This window comes from Cricetulus griseus, chromosome 2 (genome assembly GCF_003668045.3).
Source record: "Cricetulus griseus strain 17A/GY chromosome 2, alternate assembly CriGri-PICRH-1.0, whole genome shotgun sequence".
NCBI lineage: Eukaryota > Metazoa > Chordata > Mammalia > Rodentia > Cricetidae > Cricetulus > Cricetulus griseus.
Window position 1 is genome coordinate 62,696,173 of NC_048595.1, and position 25,253 is coordinate 62,721,425.

Below are 25,253 nucleotides of genomic sequence, written 5' to 3' on the forward strand. Positions count from 1 at the left end.
TCCTAATTTTTAACTAGTTTTTTCCTAAAGACAGTCTGGGTGTATGCCTGCTTTTCACAAACTCAAGCACTTCGCACATATGTCTCACCTGAAATTTACCAGAAAAGAAAGTATCAAAACCGGGTATTTCTTTGATTCTAAGGTACAACTGAGCAGAAAGATATATATGCTGACATGAAACAGCCTTTCTATGTAGAAAAACCATCATAATAAGCATATACACACAACACACACATTTCAATTTTAGAAATGTGGGAAAAACATTAGATACAAGAAGGATGTATTTGCCTCTTCTTAAGACAATAACAACAAATTCTTGCTCTGACAAATAGCATGCCTGGGATGCAGAAAGGAGTTACACTTGATAAAACTGCTAGTTTTACTAATTTGATAATTAAGTCATCAGGGCATTAATATTAGCTTTTAAAGAATGCATAATAAAAAAAGACTTGCTTTTGTCTAGCAAGCACTATGCCCCAAATGACAAGACCCTTGGGTAAGTATTATTTAACTATGCACATAAATACACATTTCTATCTAAAAGCCAGGCAGATAAAATGCAACAACCTCCCATCTTTTATTGACATAAACAAAAGCAGAAATGAATGCTTAAAAGTTCACTTCTTAATATTTTTCTAGAAAAATGATTCTCAGATCAAGCAAGTGTGAGTAGCACCAAACTTTAATAATTCCATTATCTCAGGACCCCTAACATGTCTCTGAGGTGCTTCACCGGACTACTCTTCTCCAAGAGTAAAACTGCCTGTTTTTAAATGCAGGCTTTGGTCCTTTCTCACTGTCTATTCCATGGTCTCCTGCTCAGTTTCTGCTCTATGGAACATGCATTGGAAGTGTGCTGGCTGTGTGACTACCTAGCTAACAATGCACCATTTCTCACATTTTTCTCCTCTAAATTCAGCATTCATGTAGACTGAAGCTTAAGTTTGTGGTTTATTATTGTAATGATAGGTATAATTCAAAATTGTTGTAGAAAAATATACATTTTGTTGTTCAAGAAATAAATATATAATATAGTGTTTTGGTCAAAGACAGCCTCTATTTCTTCTCTTCTAATTCTTCCCTTGTCCCCCAAACTACTTTCCCTCCTAATTTCACAGACTTTGTTATTAAGCCACTGACTTCACTTAGTGCTACCTGTATGTGCACAGGTTGTAGGATCATCTGCTAAATTATGAATAGTCTCTAGGGAAACCAGATCCTTGAAGAAAACTGACTATTCTGCAGCAGTCATCAGCTGCCAATATATCCTTGGGTAAGGATGAGAATGTGGGAGAGATCCATGCTGGGATTTGGTAGGTTTTATTTTATAGGTCTTGTGCATACAGTAATAGTTGCAGTGAATTCATAATTACAAAGGCATTTTTCTTGACAAATGAAAGGAAACTATTTAAGGGAGCCCTCTGCTCACTGGACACTTGTATACTTGTACAAGGGAGCACTTGTACAAGCATGAGGTCCTGATTCAGATCCACGGTACCTAGGTAAAGCTGGGTGTGATGCATGTACCTGTAACCCCACAACTGTAAGGTGGAGACAAGAGGCTCACTGATGACCAACCACATGGAAAGGTCCAGGTTCAGTGAGACCTTGTGTCAAGGATACAAGCTGGGGAGTAAGAGAACAGGACACCCAGTGTCCTCTTCTGGCCTCTAAAAGCTTGTGTATGGGTGTATGCACTTGCACATTCACAAAATGTGTATGAGATAGACACAGATAACTAAAAATATATAATGCTCAATCTTAAGGAATTTTATAATGGAAAATTTACATAGTTTTATAAAAATAGTTAATTTTAATGAGTGGGTAAGCAATGAAAGAGACATCTTGATAGAGGGATCCATTACAAGGTTAGGGAAAAGCCTGCTGCTAGGGAAATTCCCAGGAATCATTCCACAAGGACTACCCCAATTAAGATTCCTAGCAGTAGTGGAGAGGGTACCTGAACTGGCCTTCCCCTGTAATCAGATTGGTGAATACCCTAACTGTCTTCATAGAACCTACTTCATCCAACAACTGACAGAAGTAGATGCAGAGACCCACAGCCAAGCACCAGGCTGAGCTCTGGGAGTATAGCCAAAGAAGGAGGAGGGATTATATGAGCAAGGGGGACCAAGATCATGATGGTGTAACCCACAGAGACAGCTGAACCAAACTCTTGGGGAGCTCACTGACTCTAGACCAACATCTGGGGAGCATGCATGGGACTGAACTAGGCCCTCTGCATATGGGCAATAGTTGTATAGCTTGATCTATTTGTGGGAACCCGGGCAGTGGAACCAGGATCTATCCCTTGTGCATGAGCTGTTTTTTTTTTTTAATTTTTATTTTTTCTTTTTCTTTTCTTTTCTTTTTTTTTTTGAGTCTATTCCCCATGTTGGGATGCCTTTCTCAGCTTTAATGCAGGGGGAGGGGTTTAGTACTGTCTCAACTTAATGTGCCATGCTTTGTTGACTCCCCATGGGAGGTTTTACCCTAAGCAGTGGATGGGGGTGTTTGGGGGGAGGTGTTAAGGGGAGAGGAGGAGGAACTGTGGTTGGTATGTAAAATAAATAAAAATTTAAAAAAGAAATTTAAAGAAAGATTAAGGAAAGCTAGAATTATCAAACCTTTATAAATGGTTACAGAATATTTAATAAACAGACAAATTGTTTTCAAATGAGTACATCTCAAAGTCAACTAGCAAGTCCTCACAGATCTTCCACATACAACAAACAATTCCTGCCTGTGAGTTTTCGGAGTCTTTCATTGTACCAGGAGCTTCAGTTTAAAGATAGCACTTCTTCCTAAGTTTGTACTATTCATTTATTTAGTAAGATTTTTAGTAAGTTATACAAATAAGATTCTGCTTCATTTAGAATTAATTCATAAAAATTCCTTAGAGATTAAGAAGGAGATTTCTGAGCCAACAGGAAGGATTTCTTGAAGTCACATGGACTTTTACCTCCCTTTTGCTTTCTGGAACTGGTTTGCCAATATCAGAATCCTAAAATCATTCACACTCAGAAGTTGAGGTTAGTGTTCCTATATAAGGTGAGATAAAAATGCAGGTGTTTGAGAACTATCTTAAGAAAACACAGAAGCGTAGCATCCATGACTCCAAAACATCATCACTGACTAGAATATAATATAATAACTTAAAATTGAAAGCTAGTGTAACAAAATAAGAGGAACCTTTAACTTTAAGGGGTAAAGCAAACCTTGTAACCATTTTCAGTCTTGGTTTTTGCTTGAAAATGATTCTTTAAAAGATACTATTACCTGGATTAATATCTAACAAGAGTTTACAAAATAAAAATATAAAATTTTTATATTATAGCTGCTAGTCAACAGACTAGATACAATGAGATTCAAGACATTCTAAGGAAGGTCACTGCAGTTTGCAGTCAAATTAACGGTGCACAATTTGGTATAATGCCATGTATCTGCTTATTCACACATCAATATAGAAACATGCATGCACAGACTTGCATATCTGAATGGAAAGATCCAACTGACTACCTCAAAATTAGAAGAGTAAACTTGTTAAAATAATTAGGAATGCTATGAGGAGGAAGAAGTCATCTACAATTAAATTTGCTACTTGATTTTTAAATATGTTTGCTAAAGGTCACTCAGATTTCTTCTGCTTGTCCTCACAAATACATCTCTTGGAGCACTGTTGAAAGCTTACAGAGAAGGCTGCATACAATGCACTCTAATTCTGGTAGAGTCTATAATTTATCATCACTTAAAATTTGAAAATGACTCTAGAAGCCATAGACAAGAACTGAAAATAGTTAACACATTTATTTTAATTTTTTCTTTTGTCTCAGTAATACTTAGGTAACATTTAAAGCAAATTGGCAAACTCTTATATTTATGAAATCCATAGGAGAAGGTGATCTTTAGTAAGTTACTTGAAGATTTAGGAAAGGAATTGTTAGCAAATTCTGTATGTCTTACAAGATGGAGCAGAAATGTGCGAACATCTAAATTAGTCCAGCCTTCCATGCAAACCCAGCAGTATCCTAGGCCTGTGATAAGGCTCTGCATTGGGCCCCTGTGGGATAATGAAGTATGTTTTGATAATTTATGCACCAGGCTAATACCTATCATTGGAATCTCCATGGGAGGCAATGGTGTTACCAAACCCATGCCTATCAAACCATTTTTACCAAACTAATGACATGTATGCGTATAGGCCAAAGGCATCCCTTTACTTTCAAGATAACTCCTTGGATAATGATACTACAGACTAGATCCCACAGACTAAACATTCTTGACTTCAGTTTGGACCTGTTTTACCTTTGGTGAACACTGAGGCCTCCCACATTCCTTCTTTACCCCACCTCCAACACACACTGCAAGGGTTCAACTATGGGACCCTGTTTTATTGGTAAAGGCAACACACAGTAGAACAAACAATATATTTTCTATCAGTAGTAAATGTTTTTCTAAATATGATTCCTTCCTCCAAATGCAAGAACTATTTAGTAAAGTATATATAATATATAACATGTGTCCATTCCTACCTTTACAGTTAAGATTATCTAATTGATACAAGCAACTGTAACATAGTAAGCTTAAACAAGCATTTATATCTCACAGTTCAGGAGGTTGGTAAAACTAAAACCAAGGCTTGGCTGCATCCAGTGTCTGCAGAGGGCACTGCTGATTTGTAGGCTGTGATCTTTTCTGTGTTTTGTGTGATACGGAGAAGAAATACCAAGCTCCTTTATCTCACAGGCTCTAACTCCATTCATGAGTGACATGCTCTCATGACCTGATCCACCCAAATGTCCACCTCTAAGCAACAGCACAGGGGTTTAGGATTCATACATACCCTGTTGAATACTATTTTTTCTAAAAGTTAAGCTGCTTCTTTCTATACCTATATTCATTTTCAAATTCATAACCTAAAAGCTGGTATTCATACCTAGTCCCTTTGAGCCCCCAAATAATGTTTAATATCTATATAAGGAGAAGACTCCTATTTCTAACAAAAATATAAGCTTCTGAAGGCTTATCTCTGTTGTCTGAAAGGAATAATTGGTGTGTGTGTCTGTGTGTGATAGACAGACAGACATAGACAGATAGATAAATGGATAGACAGACAGACAGAGATAGATTTATCTATATATCCATCAACAACCATGGGGTAGTTTTCACTTTTGTCTATGTGACTGTTGTGAACATGGGTATCCAAGCATCTGCTCAGGAGCCTGCTTTTCAGCTCTGTTAGCAGCGTACTGACAAGCAGAATTTCTGGGCATTGTAAGACTTCTGAGGAGTGGTCAAAGTGCTTTACCTTCCCATTAGTGATGCATATGGGTTCTGTTTTCTTCCAACCTTCACAGAGACCTTGGTGGTGTTATGCTGTAGCATAACATAGTACCATGCAAATGTTTTTGAATGAACATACTGCTGTTCTCAAGTAGAACAGGAAGGAGAATCTTCTGGTATTTGCATAAGACCAATACCATCTATAAACTATTTTATATGCTATAGAATACCATCTATAAACTATTTTATCATAACAAAAGAACATCTTTTTGAGTAGATAAAACTACACAAATGTGGCTAGTAAAACAAGAAAAACAGTTATCACAAAGCCCATAATATAGTTTAGAGTTTAATAATTTTAAAGAATTTTTTAACCTAAACAAAAATATCTTTATCTCAAACAAATGCAGGCTTCAAGCCGTTACATGAAAACAATGAATCAGGCTGAGTGGAGAATTTAAATCTTGCTTTTTCAGCTAGTTGTGAGGACTGACTATGGGTGACCACATGGCTTTGTATGTGAGAGAGCAGGTGAGCATGCAGTATGTGAGCACAAGGACACATGTTACAAACACCATGTAGGAAGCAGGCACACAGAAGTGACAGTTTCAGAGTTGCATGATGGACTTAAGTTAACATTTGTGTTGATAGTTCCCTTCAATTACAAAGGCCAAGAGGCTGATAATACTCCCAGGCATTTTATAGAAGTAAAGTATGTTTTTAGAGAACACTACAGAAAATGACCACTTGATACTTCAGCATTTGTTACGATCTGAAGCAGCTAACAGGAACAGAACCATCTGATGCCAACGGAAAACTAATGATGAGAATACAGCTTCATTCTCAGCCACTGAAGGAGGAAGAGGGGCGGGGAGGAGGGCAAATAGGTGTTAATACAAATATCTGGGCTTTCAATTTTTCTTGTTCACATAAGAATGTGAAACGTTTTATTAAACTGAGGCTAGACCAACAAAAGGCTGGGATGAATTAAGGAAAAACAGAACACTTGAAATATTAAAAACTTACTAAAACTTCTGTGGCTTCAGTGACCAGTATTTCCTCTCTAACATACTGGCTCTCTTGATCACTAATATTCTTCAACACACCTTCAACTTTCTCATTGTGCGGGATGCTGATTGGGAATTGCATGTGTATTCTCATGCCTGAGGTGTGTTAACTCTGTGTAACATGGGCAGCTCTCCTGTTTCCATAGCTGGGCACACCCAGACCTCCTGCCTTCATCTCCACCATCTCCATAGCCCTGCATGCTGATGCCCTGCATCTTTCTAAGGTACACTCTTGCTCATATGCTACACTGATCCAGCTTCAGCTCTATTTTCATCCACTCCTTAAACAACATAAAAACACATATTAAGGATTCCCCTCAGCTTTACTTCTTTGTCTCCCTCACAAATTTTAAATTTAAAATCATATCAATATGAAAAGGAAGAACAAGTAAAAATTTAAGATAAAGACATTCAAACCACAGAAAAATGAAAGCAGATCTTAGAAAAGTGTTTTTCAGTGTGATTCTTACTAGGAATTTGCAAACTGCAGAAAAATATCAAATGCGTAGAACTACTAATTACATTATAATTACTTGAAATAGTGAGGTTATGTCCTTGTACTGTGTAATTAAATATATCCACCTATAAAAGGGTCTAACCTTCCATTCTAGTGTTCTCTCACTAACAATAGTGACAGATACTGTATTATACTGTATACAGATTCACTACGCCACATAGCAGAATTTGTGGTAAACATATCATCAGTATAACATGTCATCATGAAAGCAGTCAACAATCATGGAACTGATTTGTTTCAATATTCAAGATCTATCACATAAGACCAGACAGTATAGAAGGAGGGCAGACAAGATACAACCTATACTTTTATCTTTTAAATATTTTAATACTATTATGACAGAACTGAGTCAGGTACATTTGGAGGGACCATGTTCCTGTACTCTATACTCCAAAGGTTGTTAAAATGAATACACAAGAAGACAGGAGCTGTAAACTAACCACACAGATTTACAGATTTGCTCACACAACTCTACGAGCATCTCAGACTCTAAAAGCCTGGTAGGCAAAGGAAACATTTGTGAAAACACAGGACAAAGATAATTGCTGGGATAGACAGAGAAGAAAGGAGATGTATTCTATTTTATAATTTTTTCTCTTGGGCATAATTATGACGTGACATTCAAGTGCGACCATTGAAATGCCTATTTTTCTTCTCACAAAATCCAAAGACATCAGCAAAACCACCTATGTCAGTAATAAAAATAAAAAAGTCTTTGACTTTTTAAATGTTATCATACTGTCACAACAGAATAAAATTAGTTTGAAAAACGGTCTAGAGGCATATGATGCAGTTCATTATGTACAGCGGCAACAGCAGTGCTTCTCGGGGTTCATAAAGATTGCACCATTAAATTTACCTCCAGTCAATAATTAGGAGTCCACAAATAAACCTGGGCAATTAAATCAATACTACCAGGCAATTATATTCCAGAGACCCGGCTCAGTGGCACAAAAAGGCACTATATCAAACTGCAGTATTAAGCAGTCTGATGCCATTTCAACAGGGAATTTTGAACACTAAGTGGACAGAATAAGCATATATCCAGATAATTCGGAATATGGACATGCACTTTTACATGATTAAGACACACAATCACACACACACACACACACACACACACACACACACACACACACACACACACACGCAAAACCACCTCCAAACTAGGTCTGGTATCAGTATAGCTTTAGTAACATTTAAACATTTGATTTATTATTTTATGGACATATTTATGATAAAATTTCTAATTAAAGGAACTACAAGTTCCTAGTTACAAGGTGAACACTTAGAAAATCATTACAAGATTATTTCTGTCATTTTAAGTTTAAAAACACTTCCCAACAACTATCATTGAACTCCTTCATATGCCAGGCACTGAGCTGAGCCTGGGAAAGCAGCATGATTAAGAAATGAGCTCTCTAGCTGGACGTTGGCCATGCATGCCTTTAATCCCAGCACTCAGGAGGCAGTGGCAGGAGGATCTCTGTGAGTTTGAGACTAGCCTGGTCTACAAGAGCTAGTTCCAGGGCAGCCTCCAAAGCCACAGAGAAACCTTGTCTTGAAAAACAAACCAATCAACAAACAAAAAACCAACCAAACAAAAAACAAACAAACAAAACCCCAAAATACAAACCAAAAGGAAATGAGCTCTCCAGGCTGGAGAGATGGCCCATCAGTTAGGAGCATGTTGTGCTCTTGCAGACGGCTTGAATTTGTTTCCCAGCACTCATACTGGCTGCTTACAACTGCCTCTAAGTTCAGCTCCAGAGGGATCTGAGGCCTCTGGCCTCTGCAGGCATCTGCACTCATGAGCACTCCCCTCCACACACACACATGATTCAAAGAAAGGTACATCTTCAGTAAAATAAATGACCCTCCTTCTCAAAAGCAAGTGGTCACTGTAAAAGGTTTTGTTTCATACCTGTGCATCTGTATTTCAACAACTTTAAATAAAACCTCACCAATCATATTCTATTACTACAAGATTCCACATAATGTTTCAAAACATGTAAAGTTAGCAAGTAATAATGTGAGTGGCTTGTGTATCATTTACTTATTGTTCTTTGTTTCTTGTCTTGGTGCCGAGGGTTGGACTCGAGTGTGTACATGCGAATCACAGAGATGTAAACACTGAGCTACATTCCCAGTCCTTTCATTGCTTTATTCTTGACTTTACTAAAATCACAATAAGTGCTATCTGGTAATTCTGATGATATAAAATAACAATACTTAATATCAACTTCTGTTTTTAATTTTGCAGAAACATTGACAGGGTCTTTCAAAAAAAATCACTGGTTGATGGGTTCATCACCTCTTGCCATTTTGACAATTATGTTTTAGCTTTTATTTATTTCAGGCTGGTTTTCAAATAAACAATTAGGCTGAGAATAAAAAAAAAGGACTACAATGAAAAAGTTTTAGAATGCATTACAAGCTGTCAGTGATGTCAAAACAAAAGCTGGTTATGACTAGAAAAGTAGGGCTCTCACCTGCCAATAAACTGCCCTTGATCACTTACAAGAGGGGCACATCCCAGCAGACTATGTGTGTATTAAAAAACTACTTGAAAGGGGAGAAAAAGTATATCACACTGGTCACAGCAGCAGCCTCAATAGAGCCCTCAGGGACTCCCGCCCGTCTTGGCCTTGTCATCCTCTACGCAGCTTTCCATTCGGCCCAGAAAACGTCGATAGGAAAATGTTTGAGGGGCCTCTGGTGGAAATTTTTTCATTCTTTCTGCATTGACAGGATGCCAAATCAATATTTACTTCCCACTAACAAGCTGCTCGTGGTCTCAGTAGAAAATATTGTAGAGAATGCGGGAAGACACAGTAATAAACAGCTGTCTGGCTGTGAGGAAAACATGAATTGACTGGAAACAGGTCCACAGTAAAAGGTCACCGAAACCCATGAACTCCTCAGGTGTCCGTATCAACTTCCAACTTTAAAGACACTAATAAAGAATCTCTGTTCCTAAGAGGTCTGGGGGAATGGATCCTTTTCACTCTAGCAAGCAGAGAGGTTGACTCAATAATTTAATTAATGCACTTGCTGAGGCCCATGTTGGCTCTTTCTCAAGGCATTTGCTTCATTTGTTAAGTCCAAAAGTACAAATAGGGGGTTAACTTTACTGTCTACCTCTGGAATCCTTCTTTACCTAACAGAAGTAAATAAGGGTGTCTACAAATGGGAGGCCGGGAATATTTATATGAAAGTTTTCATATATGAAGCACAAAAATGAAATACCTGTCCTTCTAGAAGTTTCTGAATATACAACAGCCATTCCTTGTCATTTTCAGCATCAATCTTTGTCTTTTCAAATTCCTAAGGAAAATAAAAAACAGAAGCATTAACTGATATGAACTTACTAATTCTGCTAGAATCTAGCAGCTAGATATTGATCACATCTATAAAAATATCAACCAAGAGTGGCCTGTCTCTTCCAAGGCCACTTGGAATATTTAAATCCATGCTATTTATTTTTATATTTAACAGGTAAATATTTACACATACATGGAAGCTGTAGCTCTGTTTATCTATTTTATAATAAATTAGTAATTTTCTTTTCAGCTTTCACACTATGGCTCAAGATAGGGATAGATGGGAATAAAAAAGATGTAACACAGTAAAAAGTCAACACAGAGCCATATAGAAGATTCAGTGGTTAAGAGCTTCTCTTACAGAAGATCTGAGTTTGGTTCCCAGCATCCATGTCAGCGGACTTACAACAGCTTGCAACTCCAGCTCTAGGGAACCCAACTCTATATTTCCTGGCCTATGCAGTGACTCTCTCTCTCTCTCTTTCTGTCTCTCTCTCTCTAACACACACACACACACACACACACACACACACACACACACACACACACACCTACTACCACCACCACCACATGTGAAAAAAATAGAAGCACTTGAGAAACTAACACTGAAATTTACTACATGCCAATCTTTACACTAGGCCCTTCACACAGACACTCACACTTTCACCATGAATTTATTACAATTGGATGCAGTTTAAAGAACATAATTCAAACAAGACACTCCACCCCTTAATCTCTAAAAGTTGCACAGTTCATTCTAAATACACTCTGGTCTGTAATTAAGCACAGAGAATATACTAAGGTGCCCTGAGACTGCTCAGAGCAGTGCGTTCCTATTCAAGTTAGTTTTATTTCCTGAAGGGTTTGCAGGCTGTGTGGCATATGAGGCTGTGGACAGAAATCTCTCATATCAGACTGCATCAGCTCAGAGGCAGGGTCACTGCTTCATCACAGAAACATGTTCTCCAATGTTTGGACTGTGAGGAACTTTTTCTAAGTCACACACTTAAAAGAGACAATGTTGCCTAATTTACTTATTGTGAGGTTTTTCTAACTTACAGCCAAGACAGAACATCCTCTTAACACTGAACAATGAAAGTGTTCTGTGTTCCCAAGCACATGACTCTGTGTGTGTGTGTGCATGCAAGCACATGGGCAGAAACACACACACTTTGACAGAGGCACACCAATCAACCCAAGCTCTAATTAGGTGTCTGCGGCAACATGGCCAACACCTTTACTTAGGCACTGCTCTCTCCCCTGCACCTTGTTTGATCCTCCATGTGATGATACTCTTTTTCTCCCACGTCCAGAGTCAGGCAGAAAGTCACAGATGCTGGCTGGGCCAAATGTGAGCCTGGGAAACAGGGAGAGTGAGGGCTCATCATCCCACTCACCCAAAGGATGAAGATAATCTCTACAGAATTCTTTTGGATCTTTTCCAAAAATTCTTGGCAGTTTAAATATCTTTGCATTATAGACCTGTGTGGCAGAAAATCTCTTAGATGCTCAAGAGAACAGTCTCATACAAATACTTAAATCTATTGCTTTATTTCATCATTGAGCAAATATTTATTGGGATGATCTCGGTATCATCCTGTCTTAAATCTTTCCAAACACTAAATAATTAAAGACTTCTATTCTTAGGACCAAGTATTTTTCATAGGTTTCAAGAAAACTATAGATGAGACAGAGCCATTCCCCCATGACACACTGGTAGGAAGATAATTCACTCAAACAGAAGTATCTCATCCATTTTAACACAATAAATATTTTCAAGAAACAGGATTATCAAAATAATTGTAAATTCTCTCAGGAAAACCAATAAATTTGTTACCTTAAAAAATCTCACTTAAGAGATTTTTAGCATATCAAGGGTGACTTGACTGAACTAAGACAAGGTAGGGTGGTGACTGGATGACTGGGAGCTGGCTCAGCAGTTAAGAGCTTTTGATACTCCTGCAGAGGATGGGGGTTTGGCTCCAAGCACCATTATCCATCACTGAAGCTCCAGAATTCTCCATGCCCCCTTCTGACCACAGGCAGGGATATGGTACAAACAAGTACATGAAGGCAGAGACTCATATGCATAAAATAAAATGAACAACAAAAAGTGATTACTGCTGAGTGTGGTATTAAAGACCCATAATCTGAAAGGGTCAAGAGGCTGAAGCAGGAGGATCACTTGATTCTAGAAGTTTGAGAGCAGCCTGGACAACATAGTAAGGACCTTGCTTCATATAACACACACTCTCTCTCTCTGTCTCTCTCACACACACACACACACACACACACACACACACACACACACACACACACACACACACAGTAATGACAAAAACCCTGGCTTACAAGATCTATAATATGCTTAGCTAAAGAGAATAGAGGAGACAGGAAGAGATGACAGACATGAGTAACAAGCAACATGAATTTTCCAAATTCCTTATTATGTCTGTTATCCTTCCCTGTTACATACTTAACTTATTTTTATATTATATATTCAATTTCTCTAGAGGAGTTGAGTTGATTATACTATATATATCTTTCTTTGACAACTTGACAATAACCCCATAAAATGAAATTCTAAGAATTATAAAACAAACAATACATTTAGATAAAAGTGCAGCAAGCCCTTTATTAATGAATATGTAAGTGATCTTACCATTTCATTTTCTGTGTCCAGTATTTCCTCCAGGTCTGATGGTGAAATGTTCAGGATGGATGCTGCCAAGGTCTGGACTTTATGGGTTGAGGTTTTACAAGCATGTTTGTCTTTCTGCATCTTCTTAAGCTCTTTGATTTGATGTCGGGTCCTATGGACATCACTTTGTAACTCTTTGACCAAAGCCTAGGACATATTGGAAAAAACATGGGTTCATATGGAAGTCATAATGAAGACAAAATGGCCAAAACATAAAAATGTGACTGTACTAGCAAATCATTTTTATTAAGGTTATTGTGATTTTATTTATTTTGGAAGAGAATGGCTGCTATCTTCTCATTGCCATTATGTAATAAAGGCTCTCTTAAATCACCCTCTTTAACCACCTATCTTTATTAACCAAAGCTCTCTAAACTCACTGTTAGATATGCTAACTAGTGTCTGGTTGGTCAGGGTTGCTACTTGTTATCATGATAAAGCACTACTGAGCTGATGAGATAGTTCTATTTATCTGTAATCATACTATTTGCATATCATTGCATAGTGGGTTTAATTGGTACATAGCTGATGAAAGATGGCTACTGAAAAAGTCACTTCTGTAATATTTTACAAAAACTAGAGATATTTTGGAAAAACTTGAGAACAAGTAGAGTAACAGTGCTATTAAATCATGCACTGAAAGGAGGGAATGGATTGAAAACATAAAGAAGCTGGAACAATGTCACCAAAATCTTTAAGTTGTTCCTTTGAGAAATCAACAAGTGCTAGCCTATGTCACTTCTATGGGCAAATAAGAAAAAGCACATTTTACTCTGCATGACTGGAGTTCTGTGTGGCGATACAAGGATAGCTTTGGGGCCTAATGCAGGGTGGCTAGGTGTTGGACTGTTTCAACACTTTGTTAGTTCAAAGGTTTCAATAAATAATCATCCTCATATATTTTTTTTAGTAGCTCTCTGATATAAAGTGAAAAGTGAAGTTACCACTACAGAGTATGAGTTGCTATAATGTTGGTAGCTGTTATTTGATTCTCTATCTCTATTCTTCCTCACAGATACTATTGACTTGTATCTACAAACACACACACACACACACACACACACACACACACACACACACACACACACACACACACACCCTATGCAGTGAAATATCTGCTTCTATATTGCATTAGCAAACACCAATCTGGTACTTCAGTATGATTTGTTTTATCAACTCTGTTTTGAAGTTCCAAATTGTCATTTCTATCATTACAAATCAAGTATATTTTCAATTATATTTTAGTAATTTACATGTGCCAGTGAAATTATATTTGCCTATTGCATATGTTGAATTTGTCACAGTTAATTATTTTGTCAATTATACTGTTTCATGAAGGTTTAATTAATGTAGTTGTCCTAATTAGGCTTCCACTGCTATAATAAATACCATGACCACAAGCAACTTGGGGCGAAAAGGACAAAATCCTGGCAGGAACTAAAGGCAGGAACCTGGAGGCAAGAAGAGCAGAAGCCACAAGGGAACAATGCTTACTGGTGTGCTCTCATGGCTCTTTTTTCTTGATTTCTTACATAACCCAGGCCCACCTGCATATGGATGTCAACACCCACAGTGGGCTGGGCCTTCCCACATCAATCACTCATTGAGAAAATGCCTCATAGACTTGCTAACAGATCAATCTGATGTGTGCACGTTTTTTTTTTCCAACCCAGACTCCCTCTTCCCAGAAGTTTGTGTTGTTAATAAAAACCTAACCAGCACAGTAGTTGCCTGATGAATCTTTATAATGTATTCTTTTTTCTGTCTTTTACAGTTGGTTTTTCTTTTTGATGTGACTAGCAACACTGGAAAAAAGACTCTGAGGTGCTCTTTCTGCAGAAGATTCTGGAGGATACCTGAGAATAACACTCCAGATATTCAATTATAAGAATGTCAAACAGACAAGTTGAAAGAAATGTTTAGGGCATATATACTAACAACCTATGTATTACAATCATATTTCCATATTTGATTTGTCATGTACATAGTTATCCATTGATTCACTTCATATTATTGAGGTATTTCAGAGAACATGGCAGGTATCTGTACAGTTGGCCCCTAAACACATTTTTGTTCATATCATTAACTAAAGATACATATTTTTAGTTCTTCTGAGATCAAATGTCTACACAGTAAAATACATGCATATTAATGGTATAGTTCTATGAGTTTTTACTAAATGAGAACTTTGGCTAACCTACATTCAGGTCAAAGTAGATAGCATTTCCATCTATTAAGGTTTGGATGCAAAATGTCCCTCATAGGCTCATAGTATGTTTAGCATGGTGTAGAGTCTTTAGAAGGTAGAGCCTGGCTGGTGGAACTTGTCCACTGGGGGTGGGATTGGAGCTTTACAACCTGGCTCTAGATTTTTTGTCTCCCTCATCCTTGATCCCTGCAGATGTAAGCAAGGTGCCTCTCACCTGCCATCACAGCTGTGAAGTATTGTCATAGCTAAGCCTTACCACCATTATATAGTTGAACCTAGACCAGCAGTCCAAATAAAACTTCCCTTACATTGTTTCTTGTCAAGTATATGGTCGGAGCAACAAGAATACACCAGTACTTGAAAAACTTCATGTCCTTTCCTGGTTGTGGTAGTCTGAATGTAATTGGCCCCCATAATTCATCAGGAGTGGCATTATTAGCAGATGTGGCTTTGTTGGAGTGGGAATGACCAAGTTGGGGGAAGTGTGTCATTGTGGGGGCAGGCTTTGAGGTTTCCTAAGCAAGAATACTTTCCAGTGGGAAGTTACCTTCCTGTTACCTTCAAAGATGCAGGACTCTCAGCTATCCCTCCATCACCACCTCTGCCTGCATGACACCATGCTCCCCTCCATAATGACAATGGGCTAAACCTCTGAAACTGTAAGGGAGCCACCCAATTAAATGTTTCCTTTATAAGAGTTGCTGTGGTACTGTTGTCTCTTCTCAGCAATAAACACCCTGACTAGCTAAGGCACTGGTCAATCTCCAGTCAGTCAGTGAGTCTTCCTAATATCATTTATTGAAGAAACAATACTTTCACTGTCACAAGCTCTTCATGTCTATCACTTATTAATTAATGAGCTATACATTGATTTATTGATGAGCTCTCTGTTCAATGGTTTATACTTCTTTTATGTCAGTTATAAAGGTTTGATTACTATAACTTTGAACTTCTTGTTCAACATTAATTTGCTTAGTCAACATCTTGTGGTTTCATGAACATTTTTCCTAGATAGAACTGCTAATAGCAATTGTAATGAATGAATATATATAGAAACAGACATACATACATAATATATTATATATATATATATATATACACACACACATACACACACAAACACACACACACACACACACACACACACACACACACACACACACTTTGAGCACAAAGATATTTTAACAGTATTATTTCCTCCAATCCATGAACATAGCCTATTTTTCCATTTATATTTTTTCAATTTATTTTATTAGTAACATATTTTTCAGTTAACAGATTACATTGTCCTGGTTAAATTTTACTCCTACTTTTTTCCTTTACTGTTTTGCTGCTACTGTAAATGACTATTTTTCTCATTTCTGTGTTAGAGGGTGTGCTGTTAGGATGGAGAGATAGAAATAAATTTTATATATTGGTTTTGGAAAGAGCAAACACTATTGAACTCATTTAAGTTGTAGTCTTACTTTTTTATGTCCAAAACTGTGCAATCTGCAAACAGATATTTTTACTTTTTCCCTTGTGACTTCTATAACTTTATATAAGCCTTTTGCTTTGATCTTGATTTTACAGAAAAAAAGAATTTCTGGAACTTACAGGTTTTATTATATTGAGATCGTCTAACTCTATATTTAATATGTTGCATTTTTAAACATGAAAAGTTGTGGAATGTTGTGAAATTCTTTTTTCTATATCTATTGGATAACAATATGACTTTTCTTTCATTCTGCTAATTTAGCATCTCATATGTATTTATTTGCATATTTGAACCATCCACAGACCAAATCCCATTTCAACTTGGTGTATGATGTTTTTACGTAGCTTGCTAGTACTTTGTTAGTAATTCCTGATTGCATCTATGTTTGAGTGATACTGGAATGCAATTTTCTTTTCTCACCATGTCCTCATCTAACTTTGCTTTCATTGTAATACTGACCTTGTAAATGAAGTTTGGAAGTGCTCTGTCCTCTTTAATTTTTTGGAAGAGTTCAAGAAGAACTGGCATTGATTCTTCTTTAAATGTTGGGCCAGGCAGTGGGGAAACCATATGGCACTGGGATCGTTTGCCGGGAGGGTTTTGATTACTGATTCAATTGCCTTACTTGTTATTCATTTGGATTTTGTATTTCTTCATGATTTGATCTTGGTGGGTATTTGATTTCAGGAATTTCCATTTATTATAGCTTATCTAGCTTCTTAGCATATAATTGTTCAGAGTATTCTCTTGTGATCTGGATCACTTCTTGATTATCAGTCACATTTCTCTAGTTAGAATAATAAAAATCTTTGTATTTTGTTTTCCTTAATTAGTCTAGTGAGAGATTTGCCAATTTTATATTTTAAAAATTGGCCCTGTTTCACTGATCTTTGTCTTGTTTTCTATTCTTTTCATCTGAATCATTTCTTTCCTAGTGCTTACTACTTCCTTCTGTTAACTTTGGGCTCATTTACTCTTTCCCTTGCTGTTAAAGTTAGACTGTGCTCTTGAGAGCCCTTTTGTTAAAGTCATTTACAGCTGTAGTCTTTCCCAAACCACATTTTCAGCATCTCATACACATGATAGGTTGTTTCCATCTTCATTTGTCCCATTACTTTAAAAATATTCTCTCTTATTTATAATCAGTCCTATTAGCTTTTGGAGGCTTAAACTTTGCGTAACTTTCACATATTCATGAATTTTCCTCCTATTATTGATTTGCTTTTTACAGAAATAGGGTTAGAAAAGATGCTTCATCTGACTTTAATCTTTTGAATTTTTAAGAGTTGCTTTTGTGTCCCCCATTTTCCTATCCTGTAGAAGGTTCTGTATATGTCTGGGAAGACCACATGACGTTGCTCAGTTCTGCTGTTTATGCATTCTCTGTTCAGACAGTCTATGGCTGAGAGGCATCACCACTCTACTTTTGCTTTACTTCCTCCAATGCTCTTAGTATCTGCTTTATATACTTAGGTGTGTCAATGTTTGGTGAACAAATATTTGTAATTGTTTAGGTCATTTCCTCTTTTGATTGTTTATTTACTAAACTCTATCTTGTCACAAATTCAGTCACTTAAATTCCCATATTTGTATAAAATATCTTTTTCTATCTCTCCACTTTAAGTTAGGTGTGTCTCTCCACTTTAAGTTAGGTGTGTCTCTCCACTTTAAGTTAGGTGTGTCTCTTCACTTTAAGTTAGGTGTGTCTTTGTAGCTAAATAGAGTCTTGTATGACCACTAGATCATACTTTCAAAAAGAAAGAAAAAAGGAAAATCTATTCAGCCACCAGACATCTTCTGATAAGAGAATTTAGTCTATTTACATTTCAAATAAATACTATCAGGTAACATATTTACTACTTCCATTTTGTTAATTGATATCTGACTGTTAGTTCTGCCATTCATTTATTCTTTCCTCCATTCTTGGTGCTTTCCTTTGATGACTTTATTGTTGTTGTATATGCTTTGAGGTCTTTCTTAATCCTCTGAACTCTCACTTTAGAATTTTTGTCAACAGCTGTGGCTTTCATAAAATACCTTGTCATTGTAGCTTCTTATTCTCAGCTGTTAATAGCATTCCAATAATGATCACATATAGATGACACTGCTCACATTTTAGAGATTGGCTATTATGATTTACAAATATGTTTCTATTATGTATCTGAGAGCAAATTTTTGACATATTGTTTCAGAATACTTTAATTTTAAGTCATAATTGAAAGTCATTTTTGCAACCCCATTGTAATGCTTGAGAATCCTGTCTTGTTTCAACTTTATTACTGAGAGTTCTTTATCTCCACTTACGGAACTCTTGGCAGCATTCCTGGTAAGACACAAACTCTCCATGTCAGTTCACTGGGGTAGCCTTTGTTCCCTTCCTTGTTCTGAAGGACAGTTTTTTTTGTTTTTTGTTTTTTTTTGACTACAGTATTCTTGGCTGGCAGTTTTTACTTTCATTATTTGTGAACATCCCATATTCTCCTGATCTTCAGGGCTCTGTGAGCAGTCCTCTGGCAGCCTTGTGGAAGTGTTCTTTCTTACAGGGGATGTTTGTATATGAGTCACAGTTTCTTCCTTTTTCAATATTTTCTTTGTGTATGCCTTTGGCAATTTAATTATATGCTCCCTCATTTAGACATTTTGTGTTCAGTTCTTTGGGGGTATTTTTGCATCTGTGAATCTGCACACCTCTCTCTCCAATTGAGAAGCTTTCAGCTATTATTTCTTTAAATAGTCTTTCTGTCCCTTAATCTCTCTGTTTTCTAAAATTCCCATCACACATATATTTATTTCGATGATGTCTCATAAGTCTTGTGTTTTCTTTACCTTTTCATTAAAAAAACCCCTCTTTGTTTCTCTATGTAATTTAAAATGACCTATCTTTGAGTTCAAGGAAACTTCTTATGCTTGTTGGAATATCCTACTGAAGTCTTTTTTTGAAATTCTTAGTTCAGTCTTATATTGCCACTGTAATTTTTTCTCCATAGAAATGTCTCTGTAATTGGCATCAGCTTTATTTTTCTCTTGGTATCACACACACACACATACACACTCCAATATATACATACACCACATACACAAATATATACAATATATACAATATATATATATATATATATATATTGTATATATTGTGTGTGGTATGTGCACAAGTGTAAGAGAATGTGTCTGTGTGCATGCATGCAAAGGCCAAACCATGACTCTGGATGTCTATTGCTGTCCTATTGCCTTGAGCCATTGTCTTTCATGGAATCAGAAGCTCACCACTTCTCATCGGCTCTGTACAGCAAACTATGGGATCTGCCTGTCTCTGGCCCTCAATTCATAGCCATGTCCTACTATTTAAATGGGTACTGGGGATTACACGTGAGATCCTCATGCTTGCAGAGCAAGCATTCTTACCCACTGAACCATTTACTGGACCTTATATTTTGTCTTTATAAACACAGCTCATACAGAAATATTAATATATTCAGGTTTAGAAAAATTTTAAACTTGAAAATCATATCTTGAAAGAATATGAATAACAGATTAATTTCCTTTTGAATATTTACATTTTCTGAACACATTGTTGCCACTGTAGGATTCCTTTTCTTTACTTTCTGTTTCTTGATGAATTCCACACATTCCTCATGTTGTTTCCTAATTTCATTTAGTTCCCTGTCATGTTACCTTGTACTTCACTCATTTATCTGAGAGGACTTATTTGACTTGTTTCTCAGTTGGTGCGTTTCTCTTTCTTAGGTCAGGTTCATTAGTTCATCTGATTGCTTCATGTCTCCCTGCATCTCATAACCCCATTCCTGTAGTGCTTTCATGTTTTAGGAGAAAGCCACTTCTAGCCTTCACAGATTGCTTTCCCAAGAAATGCATTCACCAACAATCCAATGTTTGAGTTTGGATGGGCTAGCAGAGGCACCCGTGTGAGGGGTGCTTGCCATCAGGGTCTTTTAGTTTGGCAAGGATGCTACACATTCTGTAAGATCAGGGAGAGCTGCTTGATGGGCTTTGCATTCAGGCATGGTCACTAGTGTGATTCTGATTGCTGTTAATAATAACCTACAGGTTATGTTCCTTGGCCATGTAGTTCCACTAGCTGGCTTTCCAACAAGCAGTTAGACATTAATACAGGGTTGACTCTCGATTTGAAAGAGCAAGGTTGTACTCTCTGGTCAAATGTTGTTGGTGGGTAGATTCTGTGTTCAAGTGAGGTTGCACTGGCCCACAATCAGGCAGTGTCTCAAACTGTACCCACTTGGACAGATGGAGTCACTGGCTATGTTTTCTACATGGATAAAGATTCTGACTTTATTCCGTGTTTTGTCAGATCATTATAGTCTCTGAGTTAGACTTTCAACAGACCATTCTCTGTAGATGGGTGTGGTTGTAAATATTACACACATACACACCTATAATACATGGAATTCTGTGTATAATATACATATATAGCTTTAAGATTCTTTTCTCATCTGGGCTGACAAGGTTCCCTTCAAGAGTCTAAGACTTCCTAACAATAACAAAAAATCCTGATACCAGGCATCAGGAGCCCTCTTTCGAGTTTGTTGGCCAGAGCTTTCCCAGAGACTTCCAAAACATACAGCCTATTACTGTTGCCCTTGGTTATCCCCCAGAAATGGAAGGTAAGTCCCTACTGCTGAAAGCACCATGCACTTTAGAAACAGGGCCCAAAGACCCCTGAACTGGAACAGAGCTAAATGCCCTCTTCCTAGGGACAAGCTTGCATGGTACCAGAAGGGGCCATGCAAGCTTCCAATTGAATGAGACAAATAATAATAGACCTGCCCAGCTATAATGCCTGTGAACCACTTCAACAACTAGCATAACATAACCCTATAGGCACATATACTTTGGTGGTAACCAATTGCTCTCTAATTGAACTTAAACCACTCAACAAGAGATAAACTGTGCCTGGTACTGGAAACCTGGATTAATACTCAGTGCTGGTGAAATTATGGCTAATGGATGGGAATCTACAATCACTTATTTGCCAAACTAGTATATTCCCTAATAAAAATCTAATAACATGCGTCCTTATACTCACAGATAAGCAAACAAAATACACACAAAAACCCATCTGATCATCCAACCAATAACAGAGAACTGAATAGACAGCTCTCAAAAGAAGAGATACAAATTACCAAGATAAATAGTTAAAAAATATACAACATCCTTAACTATCAGGGAAATGCAAATTAAAACTTTAAGTTTCCAGTCAAAAGGGATGCCATAAAATATTAGTATGATATGGGGAAATGTAGGAATATAAACTCATACAGCTACTATGGAAACTTGTATGGCAGTACCTCCAAACACTCAAAAATGCAACTATTTATAGCCTGTAAGGCAAAGTAAATCCTTCCTTCCTCCCCCTAAGCTGCTTCTGTCAGGTATTTTGTTGAAGCAACAAGAAAAGTAATGTAACTCCCTAATTCCATTTCCTTTGTCTTCCTTGGAAAATCAAGTTTTAGGTTCACTTTGTCCAAAATCACAGAGTTTGAAAATTTTAAGTAGATAGAATTTGACCACTATTTTGTCAAATCATAATTATATAAATATAATTATATATACCATGAATTATACTAATTCATGGTAGACAGTGAAACTAATTTTTGCCCTCATAAATTTGTTGAGAAAAGATGTAAAATAGTCTTTGTGTATCCTGTAGATGGGTTTGAAAAGAAAACATCCTTATATTTTGCCTATTTTGAATTACTGACTTTGAGTATATTACAGATTAAACATACTCTGGGAAAGTAAGTTTACAGTGATCTCATTAATTTCTTTGTGTATTTCCACACTTCCTTCAAGTTTTGCTTAACATGTTGTAAGGGACATAAAGAAGGATTACTGTCCTATTTTATTTGCAAATTACCCATATTTCGCAATACAGAATAGTTACCCTGTCCTTTATAATTATCACCAACTGTCCCAATATCAGAGGACATCTTCAAAATGAGAATAGTTTCTTGATAGACATGTCCACTTCCAGCTACTCTGTTTTCAGCTGTGATGATTTATTGTAACCAGCAGCACTTGTGTTCAGGAAGCAGCAAACTATTATATTTTACTCTTACTATATCTAGTTTTCCAGCTTTATTTTTTAATGTTTTCTAGTCTTTACATGAATCTTGAGTGTATTAGCTAACAACTCATGATCTTGAGTTTCATCACAATGATGAATTGACAACACTTTTTTTCAGTAATATTAAAATGCGGGGGTAGGTAGAATCTCTAAAGTCACCATCCTTATCATGGTTTACTGCAGAAATAACACGTTTTTAAAAGCAGCTTTTTGAAAAATTATGAAGAGGCTTGAAATCCAGGTTCTGGATGTCCAAGGTGGCAATGTGTCAGGCGATTGGCCCTCTTCTCTAGAAGAATCCCAGGCACTGCTGGGGTGACAAGAAATTCTGAAATGTACCTGTGTCTCAGCAGTACTTAAACAGCTTTACTGAGGTATAATTTATGTAGTTTAAAGTTCACCTATTAAATTAATATATTCTTAGTAAGAACTTTTCCTTCCTTTTAAAAGTTCTAATTTTTCTTTAGTGAGAAAAAGATAAAGTGTGAATTCAAGTTGGATTTTATTACAGAATTATGGGTCTAAAACTCATAATTAGGAGAACAGATCAGTGCCTAAGTATTAACCTTTGCAAATATAAACATAAAAATGGAAGGTTCAACCAATGTCTACACTGACAAAGAATGAAATGTATATACCTTGAGTATCTAACTAAATCTTACCAAACAAAAATATATATTGATAATGAAACCATGAACACTTTCCAACTAAATACTATTCTTTGGCTGGTATATATATTTTTAGTTAACAACAACAACAATAACGAAAAACATTGAGAAAATGGTGCTTGGCATATGACTCCCACATACAGTACATTAACAAGCCTATATATCAAGGCTGACTCAAACTGAGCAAATACTTCTAGAAATTTCCCTAGTGTGTTTTATCCAGTTATTAGGAGAATTCAAAGCCTCAGCTCTGCCACATATATCCAGCCCAGATGCTCAAAGCACTTGATTTCACCCCAGGGCAAAATTCCATATTCAAGACTAGATCTAGAGCAGATGGCCACTCCACCTCTTCCATAATCTGGTTGTGCCCTACAAATAAATGAAAAGACTAAAGGGAACATAGATTCCACAACAGTACCAGAATAAACATTAGTACTGTTAAAAACTACTGATAATATTTATTAAGTAGTTTAGTGTACATGATATCCAACAAGCTTTGTGCAGAATGCATTGTGATTATATGATCCATGTAAGAACTATATATAGCTATGAATAGCTAGCTCTTCCTTTTATAGCTTTAATTGGAAAAGCATGTATAATTCTGGTACCGTGTGTGTGTGTGTGTGTGTGTGTGTGTGTGTGTGTGTGTGTGTGTGTGTGTGTGTATCTGTCTGATCAATTCCTCAAGAATGTAATGAGCCTCATATATGACCATACTATAAAGAAATTATTGATAATGTTCCTACCCCTATATGTCTGTCTATATAATATACCTGAAACAACAAAAAGAAACCTTTACAGTCATATTTTAATTGTACACACCATAACTGATAAGAAGATAACTATTCTCTTACTATTATAATCTTATTGAGAAGAAAACTGAGATGCAGTTGCCTGAGATCACACAGCTAGTATGGTACAGAGTTGAACTCTGTCCTCTTGGCTACAAGGTTATAGGAAAGATACATACAGAAGAAGGCCCTAAGCTAACTCTGAAAGGGGGAACAAAGATAGGAGGGCCTTCTGGTTGGAAGTAGACCTTGAGAAATGGCAGAAACAAACCTAATATGGGTAGGAGTTGGGGAATAGTGAAAAGGAGGCATGTTCAGTTACAAAGGTCTAAATTTGATAGCAAAATAGAATTTTAAATATAATACAGCTAACACAGAAGGGCAGGAAGCCACAGATGGTTTGCTGCCTGAGCTGGTAGCCCTGAGAATCTCTGGCCAGTCCTAGATTACCTGTGTAAAGACAAGAGGCTGGTCCCCCTTTAGTAGCCCCCTACTTCCCAGTCTTGACTGCTACTTCTGTGTTTGGCTGCTGGTAGCCTTTGATTAAGAAAACTTAAGAGACAGGATGTTAGTATCAAGCACATATCGTCATAAAACAATCAAAATAAATGTCAGATTACCATAGGAAATTGGGACGTTTTTAAGTTTTAAATACCAAACAGATATGGTTTTGTCATACAGATGCAATTGTTAAGCACAAGGTAATGTTTCTATAATTTCCTGCATGTCTGTGTACCACAGGTACGCCTGGTACCCTTGGAGGCAAGAAGATGGTTTCAGATCCCTTGGGACTGGATTTACAGATGGTTGTGAGTCTCATAATGGGTATCTGGAACTGAGCTTAGGTCCTATGCCAAAGGCTAGTGCTCTTAACCATTGAGCCATTTCTATAGCCCCATCTAAAACTTTCATTCTACTCATTTAGTTAATTTGTCAAATGGAGATTTTGGATCCTACCCAATTGGGACCATGCAAGAGCAGTGTTATATATTTTGTTTAAGCACAAGTGAACAAATGAATCTGAAGTTGGTAACCTAAATGATAAATGTCTTTAATCAAGTGTAAAGTTCTGAAAGAATACTAAAGATGAGGGAAATGTGGTTGGGGGCAG

At 36.8% G+C, this 25,253-nt stretch overlaps 1 protein-coding gene across 4 annotated transcripts in view; it reads right to left on the reverse strand.

The window, feature by feature from the left end:
* LOC100755760 (centlein) overlaps positions 1-25,253 on the reverse strand; it is a 279,351-nt gene that overhangs the window by 2,640 nt on the left and 251,458 nt on the right. For all 4 annotated transcript variants that reach the window (XM_027400365.2, XM_027400366.2, XM_027400364.2 and 1 more), the window contains exons 24-25: positions 12,853-13,038; positions 10,117-10,194 (exon numbers count right to left, since the gene is read on the reverse strand). In XM_027400365.2, coding sequence (XP_027256166.2) covers positions 10,117-10,194; positions 12,853-13,038 — 264 coding nt within the window. The remainder of the gene's footprint in view (positions 1-10,116; positions 10,195-12,852; positions 13,039-25,253) is intronic.